This window comes from Elgaria multicarinata, chromosome 9, assembly GCF_023053635.1.
Source record: "Elgaria multicarinata webbii isolate HBS135686 ecotype San Diego chromosome 9, rElgMul1.1.pri, whole genome shotgun sequence".
Lineage (NCBI taxonomy): Eukaryota > Metazoa > Chordata > Lepidosauria > Squamata > Anguidae > Elgaria > Elgaria multicarinata.
Genome location: NC_086179.1, coordinates 43,794,227 through 43,807,969, shown reverse-complemented (window position 1 = coordinate 43,807,969; position 13,743 = coordinate 43,794,227). Strand labels below are relative to the sequence as shown.

The 13,743-nt window shown below is 37.5% G+C and overlaps 1 protein-coding gene across 1 annotated transcript in view; it reads left to right on the top strand.

Annotated features, from left to right (window-relative positions):
• PLXNC1 (plexin C1) overlaps positions 1 to 13,400 on the top strand; it is a 60,427-nt gene extending 47,027 nt beyond the window's left edge. The window contains exons 19-31 of the mRNA XM_063133782.1: positions 198 to 322; positions 1,225 to 1,423; positions 2,204 to 2,350; positions 3,117 to 3,294; positions 3,869 to 3,972; positions 6,020 to 6,071; positions 6,821 to 6,852; positions 6,939 to 7,046; positions 7,564 to 7,727; positions 7,964 to 8,111; positions 10,443 to 10,583; positions 11,054 to 11,128; positions 12,573 to 13,400. Coding sequence (XP_062989852.1) covers positions 198 to 322; positions 1,225 to 1,423; positions 2,204 to 2,350; positions 3,117 to 3,294; positions 3,869 to 3,972; positions 6,020 to 6,071; positions 6,821 to 6,852; positions 6,939 to 7,046; positions 7,564 to 7,727; positions 7,964 to 8,111; positions 10,443 to 10,583; positions 11,054 to 11,128; positions 12,573 to 12,677 — 1,578 coding nt within the window. The 3' untranslated portion in view covers positions 12,678 to 13,400. The remainder of the gene's footprint in view (positions 1 to 197; positions 323 to 1,224; positions 1,424 to 2,203; positions 2,351 to 3,116; positions 3,295 to 3,868; positions 3,973 to 6,019; positions 6,072 to 6,820; positions 6,853 to 6,938; positions 7,047 to 7,563; positions 7,728 to 7,963; positions 8,112 to 10,442; positions 10,584 to 11,053; positions 11,129 to 12,572) is intronic.
• The last annotated feature ends 343 nt before the right edge of the window (positions 13,401 to 13,743 follow it).

Sequence of the window (13,743 nt, the reverse complement as noted above, 5' to 3'; positions counted from 1 at the left end):
AAAAACCCTAAAACTTACTAGCAGGAGTTGGTCATATAAAATATATTACCTTATCTGCCTCTTTAACATTTCCTATGAAAACATTAAACACAACAGTGTTTAGTCTATATTTTGAAGGATGATGTTTGCAGCTATAATTAAGAATTAATTGTGGTTCATATTAAAAACAAATAATACACATCTTTCCACTATTACAGAGCAGAAATCCAGGACACAAGGATGAAAGCAGTATAGCATTGTATGCATTAATTAGTAACAAGAATTTTCTCGTTACTCTGATTCACACGCTTGAAAAACAGAAAACCTTCTCTGTGAAAGATAGGTATGATATAAAACTTATCTTCTTCAAGCTGTAGAAATATGAAAGAACTTACAATTGCAAATACTAGGTTTCCTTTGGATAAATTAGGCACAATTCACTTTAGTAGGTATGAATGACTTCTGTTTTACAAATCCTTTAATGGATGAATGGACCCAGAGGAATGATAACTGGAAACACTAGAGCTGAAGCTGAGAAAGACTGAGATAGTCAGCATGACAGCTACATAATTTCTGCCCCACCTTTATATTTGTGGGGTGGGTAAAGTAAAGGATTTAAGTCATCCCCAACTACATTTTTCTGGAAAATCTGATTCCAAAAATGGTTACTCTTCTCAGTTGCATAATTTACAAATTCCATCTTTATATGACTTAGAAGTTCTTTCTTATATGGACTTTCAGCAATCACTTGAAGTTCATGTAAAATTTTGACAGCACAGGTGCTTATTTGTCTTGACACTAATTTAATGCTTCTGCCCTACTTTGCTGGTTGACTGGTGGAGTTTACAGCCATGGCACTGGTGTTGTTAATTCCCTGAATAGTGCAGGCCTTGGTTGTATCTGAGACCTAGTGTTTGTACCTTGCCAAGTGAACTATCTACACTCATTCACATCACTGTGACTTAAGTCATCAAGCAATAATGCATTTTATGTAGAAGATGATGCCATATTGTTGACTCATTCCAAAAATTATCTTTGTTTCTCCTTCAATCTGTACAAAGTGACCAATTTTATTGTTCTCCGGGTGTTCTTAGTAGTTGTGGGTGTAGGAGTATGTAAATCAAATTAGTATTTTTATTTTAAGGGTATATACATTATTTCATTAGATAAACAACTTGTTAGCTTATATTGGAATCCCAACTTTTCCATCTATTAAAAGTAATTTATTATTCTCTCTATAAACAGATGCTTGTTTGCATCTTTCTTGACGATTGCACTACAAACAAATCTAGTCTACTTAACCAATATTCTAGAAGTTTTGACAAGGGATTTGATGGAACAGTCTAGCAATATACATCCTAAGCTGATGCTAAGGCGTACAGAATCAGTGGTAGAAAAGCTGCTGACAAATTGGATGTCTGTTTGCCTCTCTGGTTTTCTTCGCGCAAGTATTATATCTTTTCACTATTTAAGTTCGGATAATAGGATATTGGTTTGTTTGCTTGCAGAAATTACTACTTTTTGATGTGCATTTACAATAACTCTCTGGTAGAATCTACACTACTGCTTTAAAACTGTTTATAATAGTAGTGACAACTGTTGGGGCTCAGGACACACTCCAGATACAGTTTTCCAAACATTTTCAGAGTGTCATATTCTGCTTGGTGTAGATCTGGCCTCTGACATTGAAATCTGTTCAGTGCTGAGGAACTTGACTGCATTCAAAGTCGCTTATTGGGGCTCCTGCCTTTTCAGTTGAGTTAATCTACATAGGCATCCTTTTGAATGCATAAAATTAATAGGAGCCCCACATTTGAGCATCCGGAGATCTTTGGCTGGAAAGATGAGGAGTAGGCATATGAATCAAGAGTTTGGGCAGGGAAGGAAATGCCTTTCCAGATGCATCTGTGGAATCACCATTTCCAAAGTCACTATCTGTTTCCTACAGAAAGGGTTTTGACACAGGGGTTTGAATAGTTAATGCCATATTGTTTTATAATTAAACCCCATTTTTAGGTTTTTGTAGTTTTATGTATTTTATTCTTTCTATTGCTTTTATTGTACACTGCCTCAGCACTCATTATGTGAAGCATTCCATATAAATAAATATGTGGCAATTGCACATGTGTCTATTCCGCTAAATGCACACATACTGTACCTGGATACTGCATTTATGAATATGCAGGATACAAACTGTGTTGTTGGTTTTCTTTTTGTTTCTTAGGAAACAGTTGGGGAACCATTCTATTTGCTTGTAACAACCCTAAATCAAAGGATTAATAGGGGTCCTGTGGATGTAATAACTTGTAAGGCCCTGTACACAATAAATGAAGACTGGTTACTGTGGCAAGTAACTGAATTCAGCACAGTGGTATGTTTATGAATGTATGTCCTACAAATGAACCCAAAAAGCTTTGTGTTGGAGAAGGTGTATATTTATGATCAAGGAACTGGGATCAAGAAAAGCTGGATCCTATAACCTAATGCAATTTGCATATATTTGTTTATTTTGTATGATTATTCTGCTTCAGTCCAGTCATGGTGAATGGAAAGGAGATATATAGGGTACTTAATGGCAACATGACAATTCAGACGCTTACCTATGTCCCAGTAATAAGAGGGAAAGCAAAATATTGAAAATATTTTTAATGATAACTGAGGAAACAAGTCCACAGTGTTATGCTGAAAACAATATCTTACTTTTCATGACAAGAATGAAAAAAGTTGTGTGCCTCTTTTATTGTTTTCTTTCCAGTGACAAGTTAAGTAAAACACAATTAAGAACATAAGAAGGGAGAGAGCAGGCTTGCACATGTAAAGCTAAACTATGGTTTAGCATTATGTTTGAACCAGATCACTGATTTGTTGAAGCCACACAGTATGCCCATGAGTATGAGATTTGAACCCTGTTCTCTCTGGCCAAGCTCAGCATCCTGGCTCAGAAAAGAGCGAGTAAGTAGGAAGTGAGAGGACATTTCTGAGAAATCTATATGAATTTTCTCTGATGTAATGCAAGGTTTCTACTACGGATTCTGATGATAAATAAACTCTTAATTTATACATTTGCATGTGTAAATAAATAAAAATAACTGTCTCACTTTCAAAGTCTGTGTAAAACAACATTTGTATTGTTTCAGGCATTGGATGTTGTCTTTGAAAAAATCCAAGAAAATGAGAGTGAAGGCATTACTCAAAATATCCAAGTTAATGTCCTGGATTGTGACACCATATGGCAAGCCAAAGAAAAAATCCTGCAAGCCTTTCTAAACAAGAATGGCTCTCTTTATGGTCTCCAGCTCAGTGAAATGGGCCTTGGTAAGGCATTGCCATTTGTCATAACTTTGTAATTAGGTATTTATGTTGCTTTATCTACCCTTAGCACAATTATTTTTTAGTAATGTAGTTTGACTTTTTAAAAATGGCAAATGGACATTTCCCCATTTGTTGTTAATAGTGAGAACCACAAATTATGATGAAATCATTAAGTCTAACCTGCTTTATCTCATATTTTTTATGTATTACAGGTAGCCTGCGATATTGCATGAGCTAAAAAGTATATAGGTTTGGGCAAAAGGAATGCTATATTAGCACAATGTCACAATTAGCACTGTTAACCATCCTTGACCAGGTGCCTCCGCTAACCACATTGTGGTCAGCTTCACTAACTCTGTTCTGCAGAAGGGTTGTCAGCACTAACTTTGGCTTAAGGTGTTGTTTGACATACACCTGTGGTTATCATAGAGTGCATCCTATCATGAGAATTATGATAGGCAAAATAGTACGATCGGCTTACCACACACATACTGATTTAACTATACTGGAGCAATCCAGTAAAGCTAAGGGCAAAATAAGTTTGTCTTTAAGTGTTTTCAATGTAATTGTTTGGCAGCTTATCAATCAGGCACAGAAGCAAAAGAACTTCTGGATGTAGATAGTTCCACTGTGATTTTGGAAGATGGAAGTACCAAGCTGAACACCATAGGTCATTATGGGGTAAGACCAAACATTCTTACTATATTGAAGTTTGTCTTTATAAGGAAGATCACCCATAGTGAGCAGTCATTAACATACTGTGTTTTTGATATTTGATGGACAACCAGTTGAAAGGTAGAAGCAGAATTCTCTTACTTATGCCATTGCTTGAGATCTGCTTGCAGGAAGTTGTGTAGGCGGCAGTCTGTATACAGTGGGACCTACTTCCGATTAGACGTGCATACAAAGGTGCTTTTAGACAAGCTGCATTTCCATGTATATGTGACTGAAAGGGGGTCATAAATTATATGACTGTTTATAAATCATAAACTGGCTCTTTTCCTAAATCATATAGTAACTTGTAAATAAGAAAAAATAGAAAATGGAAAATTTTGCATTGGATTTGGGTAAAATCCAACGTAAGTCATTCATAGAGTAGACTTATAGGAATGAATGGGGCTTAGGTTCCATTCATTTCAATAGGTGTACTTTAAGTAGGACTTATATTGGATTTTACCATGTGCAGCACAATTGAAATAATGTTTACTTAGAAGTAAACTCCTTCTGAGTTCAGTGGTGTTTAATCTCAAGTGTGCATAGTATTGCAGCCTTAGTCCCAACTGACCTCATAAGCCATCTATAATCATAAAAAAGATGTGTGTCTGTCTATGTCATAACACCAAGACCATGAAACCCAGATAACATCTGATGCTATCGAAGTCTTACCAAAGTGCCAGAGGATCACATCCCATTCTACACTTGTTCAATAGACCTTATCACTTTTATCATAGAAGTTTGTTGACACAAATCAATCCGGTTTTCTTAGGCATCCTAATAAGGTGCTCACACACACTTTGGTTATTTGATACAAGATATTTTCTAGTACGCAAGTGAACTGTTCTCTTCCCCTTTTAAAAGTTGATTTACCCTTTCTGTTCCTGCTGTGTCGCTTGTCAACCATACCTCCTACTCTTTGCTATCTTCATTTTGTCTCCACTTGCTTGTACTTCATATTCTTTTCTTGGTATCTGAAGAAAGCCAGTAGCTCAGTGGTAGAGCCTATGCTTTCGCACACCCAAAGTACCAACTTCAGTCACTTCCCTCTCCAATTAAAAACATCTCAGTAGCAGGCAATACATGGCTTGATGGACCAATCGTAGCTTTGTGTATTCTTCAGCTTTCCATTTTGGTATGCTTCATCTTCTAGATCATCACATACTCAATAATTGAACCAGATATGTTTCTTCTTGCACTTCTTTCTTTTCAGTGAGGCTGCACGATTCTTTTTGCAAAGGATCATCTTTCTTTAAGTGTCTCCTCATCATTCTAATTATTCACATTTCTATACCACCCCATAGCTGAAGTTCTCTGGGCCAGTTTGCAAATATTAAAAACCATTAAGATAAATGATACAAAGTGTAAAACTATTTGCATAAAAACATATAAAGCGACACCACATACACAGACATGTATCTAAAACAATTTTAAACCATCAACCATAAGACAAATCAAGGACCTGATTTTAAAAAATTATCATATGCTGCCAAATTCCTGAGACTAAAGAAAGTCCTAATCTGGCACTGAAAAGATAACAATGTTGATGCCAGGTGGACAGCTTTGCATAGATCATTCTATAATGGAAGGGGGGCACCGCTGAGAAAGCCCTCTCCCTTGTTGCTGCTTTCCTTAGCCTCCCTCAGAGGAAGGCATTAGATGGTGAATGTAGTGTACAGGTACGCTCTTGTTGGGAGAGGCACTCCGTCAGGTATTGCAGTTCGGAGCCATGTAAGGCTTTAAAGGTTAAAACCAGCACCTTGCCTTTGACTCGGAAACAGACAGGCAGCCTGTGCAAGCGGGCCAGAGTTGGTCTTATATGTTCAGAACTTCTTGTCCCTGTTATCAAACTTCCCACCATGTTTTGCACAAGCTGCAGCTTCTAAGCCGTCTTCACATATTTTTGCTTTGTTTACTAACTTACACTGTAGGACAGAGCATGTGAAGTATGAAGACTCTATATATGTTTGTAGAAAAGTGTCTATTACAGCAAGATGTTTTAATTCATTTTCAGATTTTAGATGGAGCAACTATTAAAGTCTTTAAGAAGGAAACAGACCTATCAGGTATTGAAAGCAATGAAAACTGTTTTATTTAACTGTAATAGCTTTTACAGACATTTGAATTCATAGTGGACCATTTCAGCCATAGCAATTCTTATGAATGGGATCCAATTTTGTGATGCATAATCGGATATGAATCAGAAGCATAAGAATGGGATACATGCTCTGACTGGTTAGACCAAAAGTCCATCAAATATTCTGCTGCCACAATAGGCAACCAGATGCTTACATGTGGGTCATGAAGGCAATAGCCATCCGCTGTTGTTTGTCCCCAGCCTGTGGTACTCTGAGATACTCTGAATGTGGAGTATTGGGGCTAAATAAGATGCAGAAGTAATTAGTACTTTTACATGTTGTGAAATCAGCTTCAGAAGTCCCTGTGATGGGACTGCAAAGCTGATTTCAAGAAATCTATATATATGTCATGAGTAATGTTTCACCCCCTAGTTCAACCTGTTCCTAGTTGGTTGGAATAATACTTTGTGAAAGTATAAACTATCATCTCCTCTCATGCTAGTTGCACTAGTTAATGAAATGAAATAGTAAAACCAAATATGCTGATCGTTTCTTCGTCTATCTACCTTACTGTGCATCTAGGTTGGTGGAAATTACGATTTCTGAATAGCGATATAGTTGAACATGCCTGTCTGGATGTTTTTCTCCCTAGCATGAACTCCTTCTAGGAAGCAGTTTAATTCTCTTTACTGTATGCATTTAATTTACCCTTTTCCCCTCTTTAACATGTTGATCAGAAGGGGAATACTCTGACGACTATTGCCACCTGGTAAGTCAGCAATACCTAACAATCATTTGCTTACCTTCTTAACCACTTCATCCGCATGAACATTTGTGTAAACCCTTTTTTTATAGATTTTGCCAGACTCTGAAGCTGCCAAAGATACACAGGGTGCAAAACATAAAGGAAAACAAAAATTTAAAGTGAAGGAAATGTATCTCACCAAACTCCTGTCTACAAAGGTAACTCCTGGGTTTTATTTCAGACTAGATCAGGAGCATGAAGCATTACAAATAGAGGCTATTATCCAGCACATTGTTGCACATATTTCTAGGTCACTGATGAGATAGACCAGGGTCATCTGAGGTCAAGCTTGAGTGGGCTTCCCAATTCCCTTACTTAAGGAGATAATCGCTTTGCATACCAAGCTGCCCCTTCTATAGAAGTAAATCCAGGATGAAACGAAACTATAAGAACTGTATGGAGTCATAGTTATTTGACAAACTACGTGATCATTGCTGGAGATGTAAAAAAAATTAAGACAGCTTTTATTCAAGCTAGTTGAGAATATGGCTCTGTCAAAGATTGACTCTTGTGATATTGGTAATTCTAGAAATAACAGGAAACATTATGTTGTATGTGCTCTGAATGCAATTTTTTTTGTTTTACAAGGTTTTAGTGTTATCACACAAATTGTCTTGACTGGGGTGGCTGTCTATGTATCTGTAATGAAAGATGTATTTTTTTTCCCCTCCACAGGTTGCAATTCACTCAGTTGTTGAAAAACTCTTTAGGAGCATTTGGACTTTGCCTAATAATAAAGCACCAGTTGCTATCAAATATTTTTTTGAGTTTTTGGATGCTCAGGTTGAAAATAAAAAAATTACAGATCCCGATGTGGTCCATATATGGAAAACCAACAGGTATATACTTATATATGTATAATACCTTTCCAGCAATAGTCTTGTAGTGGGCAATATGTTCAACATTGCAAAGCATATTGAAAATATATCTTAAACTGTGGACATAACTAATGTGCAAGAGATGTTTTTGTTTGTTTTTTGCTTATTGGGTGGTAATTTCCATGAATTACTTTTAGTGGACTAGTTGAACTTTTTCTATAGCATTGAGTTTGAAATTTACTTTTTTTCTTTACTAGTCTTCCTCTTCGATTCTGGGTGAATATATTGAAGAACCCTCAATTTGTATTTGATATTAAGAAGACTCCACATATAGATGGCTGTCTATCAGTAATTGCACAAGCATTTATGGATGCCTTTTCTCTATCAGAGCAACAACTGGGAAAGGTAGTATTGCACTTACATGTTTTACAATACCCTCTCCTTAGGCTATATCTTCCAAACTATTTGCTCTACAGTACTACCCCTGTTGAAAGCAATGGTTTTATTCCAGACCATTTTGAGTAATCTGAAAATCTAACTCCACTAAAACACATTCTCTGATCCAACAAGGACTTCCATGTGAGATTAGCTCTATGCACACAAACGGGTGTTGCACAGAGTTAATGACTCTGGCATGTGGAGCTGTATATATTACAATCCTTGCTGGATTTTCCCACTTACTATGAGACACGGTCAGTGATTTGGAAAGTAGACAACCAAGTACAGTTCATATTTCAGTCCTTCCTTCCTAAGACTGTCTGACTGACTTATGGAAGACTATTCATGCAGTAGGGTATGCGAAACCAGATTGAATTTCATTTCTAATTCTTTATTATAAAGTTCCTTTGAAAATGGGGTTAAGAAACATAATGTTAGGTGTAGTCTAGGGACTATTGGTGCTCTGCCATGCACATTCAGGTTAGTCCACAAGAAGGGTTTGATAAAAATAATAAAGACATTTCTGAAGCGCAAGATGCGTCTCTTAAGTTTCCACTGCAGTTATTTATTGTATTTATTTTATTTTATTTATTACATTTTTATACCGCCCAATAGCCGAAGCTCTCTGGGCGGTTCACAAAAATTAAAACCATAATAAAACAACCAACAAGTTAAAAACACAAATACAAAAGTTGCTTGCATTGATGATAATGAAACAAATGTTAAAAAGTTACATATTAAAATTTAACCTATTTCAAAATGTCATTTTTATTTATTTAATATTATTACATTTATATCCCTTTTCCCCCTCTTGCAAGGAACTGAAGGCAGCTTACATGGTCTTCCTTTTCATTTTTATCCTCACAACAACCCTGTTAGGTTAGGCTGAGAGTTAGTGACTTGCCCAAAGTTACCTAGTGAACTTCATAGCCGGGTGGGGAGTGGAACTGGGATCTCCTGAGTTCCAGTCCAACATTCTAACCATTACACTGGCTCTCATTTGAACCGAAAACAAAGCAATTTGCCTTTTCAACTATGCAATGGCTATGGTAAAGCTTCAAAGAAACTCCGAGCTGTGCACACAGGTTGCTGCATGGGCTTTAAAGTGTTGACCGTAAAGTAAGAATTGGCTGACAGTTTCTTAACTGACAAATATCTTAGTAAAACCCAGCATGCAGAAATATAGCAAGATCTACCTGGTACCAACACTTCCTCTTCTTCTTCACTTTGGGAGTTCATTCTTTTGGTTGCAGTACAGCAGATCTGCACCACTTGTGATCCACTAGGCTGAAAGAGCCCACCAGGCACATATAGTTGCTTAACAAGTGCTTGATAAGCCTCCTGGTTTTTCAGTCCCAGGTAGGCAGCAAAAAACAGGAGGTCTGTCTAGGCCACTGTAGGCTTGGATATACAGTGCAGCTGGATTCTATTGTGCAGGTACAGTTCAGTTTAGTTCTAATTTGGAAACCTTTTTAGTACCCTCCCACTTGGCAATTGCAGTATAAAAGGTGACTACAAATCTGAGGCATGATCTATACATACTAGGATGGGAGAACCAGTGATGTTTGAGCTTGCCTAAATTCTCCCAAAATCACTTCAAAACTCATTTTGGCTCATTTCCATTTTCTTTTTTAGACCTGTTTTTGGCTTGTTGGAATGGGAAAAGTGCACATGTCAAATGCGGAAATCGCATACTTTGTGTGTATTTTTCAAAAGTCCTCAATTTCCCGCTATTGACTAAAGGGTAAAAAAGCTTTTTTAAAAAAACAAAACAAAACAGAAACACCAAAAACCACACACAGACACACATTTTAAAAATTCAATCGTAAATTTGTGAATTTGCTAACATTTCTTGAAAAAAGGGTTCCTGCTCACATTCTGGAATGCAAACAGAACATGAAATTCTCATACATTCCTAGTCCATACATTGAAGTAATATTCCTCTGGATGCCCCTGCCATCTTGACGTGTGTGGTAAGAGAGCATTTCTCTTTGTGGTGCCCCACCTATGAAATACTCTCTGGTACTCATTTCTGGTGTGAGGCAAAGAACCTTTTACTATCCTAGCCCTTTTTCAATCCTTTAACTGCTGAACAGACTGAACTTTTAATACTGTTATTCTATTTATTCTGTGCTTTAGTTTATTGAAATTGCTTCTATTGTTTGACCCTGTAATTGTAAGCCACTCTAAAAATAAAAACAATAGCATTTAAGAATGACTCCATCAGATTTTAACTAACATTTCATAGGAATGCTAAATTTGTAACCATTTACCTGGCTTTTATAACTTTTTTTTAAGGACGCACCAACAAATAAACTTCTTTATGCGAAGGATATTCCACTTTATAAAGAAGAAGTTAAAGCTTTTTATAAAGCAATAAAGGATTTGCCTTCATTATCCACTTCAGAGCTAGAAGATTTTTTAACTCAGGAATCGAAGGTATCAGTTTATTTTTGTGGTGGTTGAAACTTCACACTCACACACACTGTGCAGATAGTCTGCCACTTTGTATGTCTTTAAAGTGGCCTCCTGTGTCATGACTAAAACATTCCAGAAGCACCAAGCATACACAAACCTAGCAACATTTCCCCCTTTCTTTGCATTCCCCAGGTTCTGCCCCCACCTGCAAGGAAAAGCTCTTATCTCCAATCAGCTGCTTATTGGAGATAAGGTTCCCTTTACCTGTTATATGAGAATAGCCTATTTCTTCGATTCTAAGACACACTTTTTCCCCCATATAAACATCTCTAAAAATGGGGTGCGTCTTAGAATCGCGGTTGTGTCTTAGGGTTTTTTTTTCTGTTGGTGGTACTGAAATTAGTGTGCGTCTTACAATCGATGGCGTCTTACAATTGAAGAAATACAGTTATCGTTAAATGTTTCACCGGCTTTTCCCTTTTGTTCCCTAGAAACATGAAAATGAATTTAATGAAGCTGTGGCCTTGAGTAAAATTTACCAATACATTGCAAGATATTTTGATGAAGTAAGGCTCTCTCTTCAGTTTTCTCCAATTAACTTATATCTACATGCTAGTACAAGCTGATTTTTTTATTGTGCTTGTAGCAGGAAGTGACTAACACTGGTTGACTTCTCAGGGAATAAAATGGTCAAAAAGTTTGCAGTGTACAGTGCCCAGATTCTATTGGACCTTGGCCGAAATTTATAGCTTGGTCCATAATGTAATGCCAGATTTTCATTAGAAGGTGTATATAAATATACCTTGGGGTTTGAGTACTCCCTCTTCTGCCATCCTAAATCTCCTTTTCTTATGTACTCTAGTTCCATTCCTATTATGGAAAACCAGTTTACCATTTCATCTTTCATTTGCACTTCCCTTCCAAACCAGTTCTGCAAACTTTGATCACAGAATGGTTTAACTGGAAGAGAAAGCACAAATGTGCTAGTTTGGATATAACAAAAAGATATGGTTTACTACAAAAGAAGTGCAGGAGGGGAGTGGGATGAGAGAATACATGAGCCCAAGCCTCATTTGTCATTATCACATCATGTCTTTCCATTTGTTTCAAAAGCTTATTTTCATAGCTGCTCTTGGAAGTACTTAAAACCTTCAAATAATTCAGGAAGAAAGTAAGGTTGGAAGCACCTTAGGAGTATCTGCCTGACTTTTCAGGATTCCCTCTGGCCTGGTTTGCACAATCAAAATTAGCCATGGTGGCTTATTTAAATTGTGATGCATGTGGGACATCCTTTCCACCTCCTGGGCACAGCTTGTGTTGACATGACATGCCACACACAGGGTGGTGATTTGGAAATTGTATCCCACACACCATGATTTAAATAAGCCACAGTGGCTTATTTTGACTGTGCAAACCAGATCTTTGTGTAGCATTTTAGGAGGACTTTAGGAGCTGTCTTGGGTCAAACGGGGAGGGAAGTTTGGTTCTGCCAGACTTGATGCAGGTGCTTAAAACTGGATCCAACCTACAGTTCTAATCTCATCCTCTGTGCATCCATGTATGATTAACTGATCATCTTCATTTGAAAAGGCCCTTCAACTCAAGCTGTCTGCTGAAGTGTTTCAGAACTATGGGTGCCTTGAGAGAAACTGAGGTGCTACTTGATAGGTGCAAGTTTCTGTTCAGCCCTTGTTAGAACTGTGGGGGCAGCTTCCCTATATGGGGCCATTGTTTTCCCATGATGGTGGAAGATAGGGACTCTCTGCTGCTGTTACAATTTCACAGCATGCCGCTGCTATTGGACTTGCATTTACGAAAACATTGTGGTTTTTAATTGAGGTCGCTCTTGTCAGCAGAAGTGTTGTTCATCCTGTGATTGATAATGACTTGTAAAACAAGGCTTAGAAATTGCAAGGCTTTAGAGGGAATGGTTTGCTCAAGCAGAGAGTACTCTTTAATGTTGAAAGAATGTGTTAAAATAAATAAGCACACATTTCTTTGTTTCCATAGATACTGAATAAATTGGAGAAAGAAAGAGGGCTAGAAGAAGCCCAGAAGCAGCTCCTGAATGTAAAGGATTTATTTGAGGCAAAGAAAAAATGCAAGTGGATTTAAGAAGAGTTTAGTGATCCCTAACAGGGATTAATTAAAAAAACTTTTAGTGTCACTGAAACGAAATTCAAAATAGTGTGTCCAATCCAGTTCTACTCATGCACAACTGGTAGCACACAAGATGTGCTACTACCCAGATGGGAATGTGCATCCCAGATGCATCAACAGACTCATCCCATCAGTTCAGTGCAGCCTGGATCCACAGTGTATTGCAATTGTAGATATGCAGCCAGATGTGCTTCTGTACCAGTGGAAGACTGCTGCCGTGTACAGGTCTTTCTTACCTGATTGAAGCAATCAAGTAATTTTAGCAGTATTTTGAATCCTTTTACCATATACTACTGATATATGTGCTTTTTTAAAAAAGCTCAGATGCACAAACCTTCTATGAAATGATGTGCTTGCATTTTATTTTCAGAGTGGTGCTCCATAGGTCAGTTTGCCCTAAATAAGTCTCTATGTCTTCATTGAACTTAACAGTGCAGTGTGAGCTTTAGAGGTCCTTCCTGTAAATCCGGCATAAGCACAAATATATGTTCCTGCAACCGACAGCCTGAGTGCTGAGACTCTTAAGGCAAAGCCACTGGATGTTTGTAAAATGAGGTATGAGAGGGTCTGGGCATATTGCAACATGACCAGAACATGGCATGGGACTGACACAGAGTAGGATGGGGAAACTCCTATTCATTCCTATTCAGATGTTCTCCATACCCTATTCTTTCTACATGCACTACAGTAGATACAGACCGGTTCAAACAGAAACTGAGGAGAGGCTAGGGCTCATGAGTATTAAGATTTTTTTCTTGAGCCAGAATTCATCAATAAACATAATTTCACTTCAGAGTAAATGTGGGGCACAAGTCTTCCCAGTGGATTGCCTTGTATTCCTACCTAATCAGATCCTCAGCTTTCTTTTCACCTGGGGTATGAAATCCCTCAGTTGAACTTCATGCAAATCCAAGCATTAATGCTTGCCACTACACTCTGTCCAGGGTAATACTCACAGGGAGCATATGGCATTCCAGAGCAATGGTGAAAGAAGTTGTTGCTTGCCTTAGCCACCCTTTCT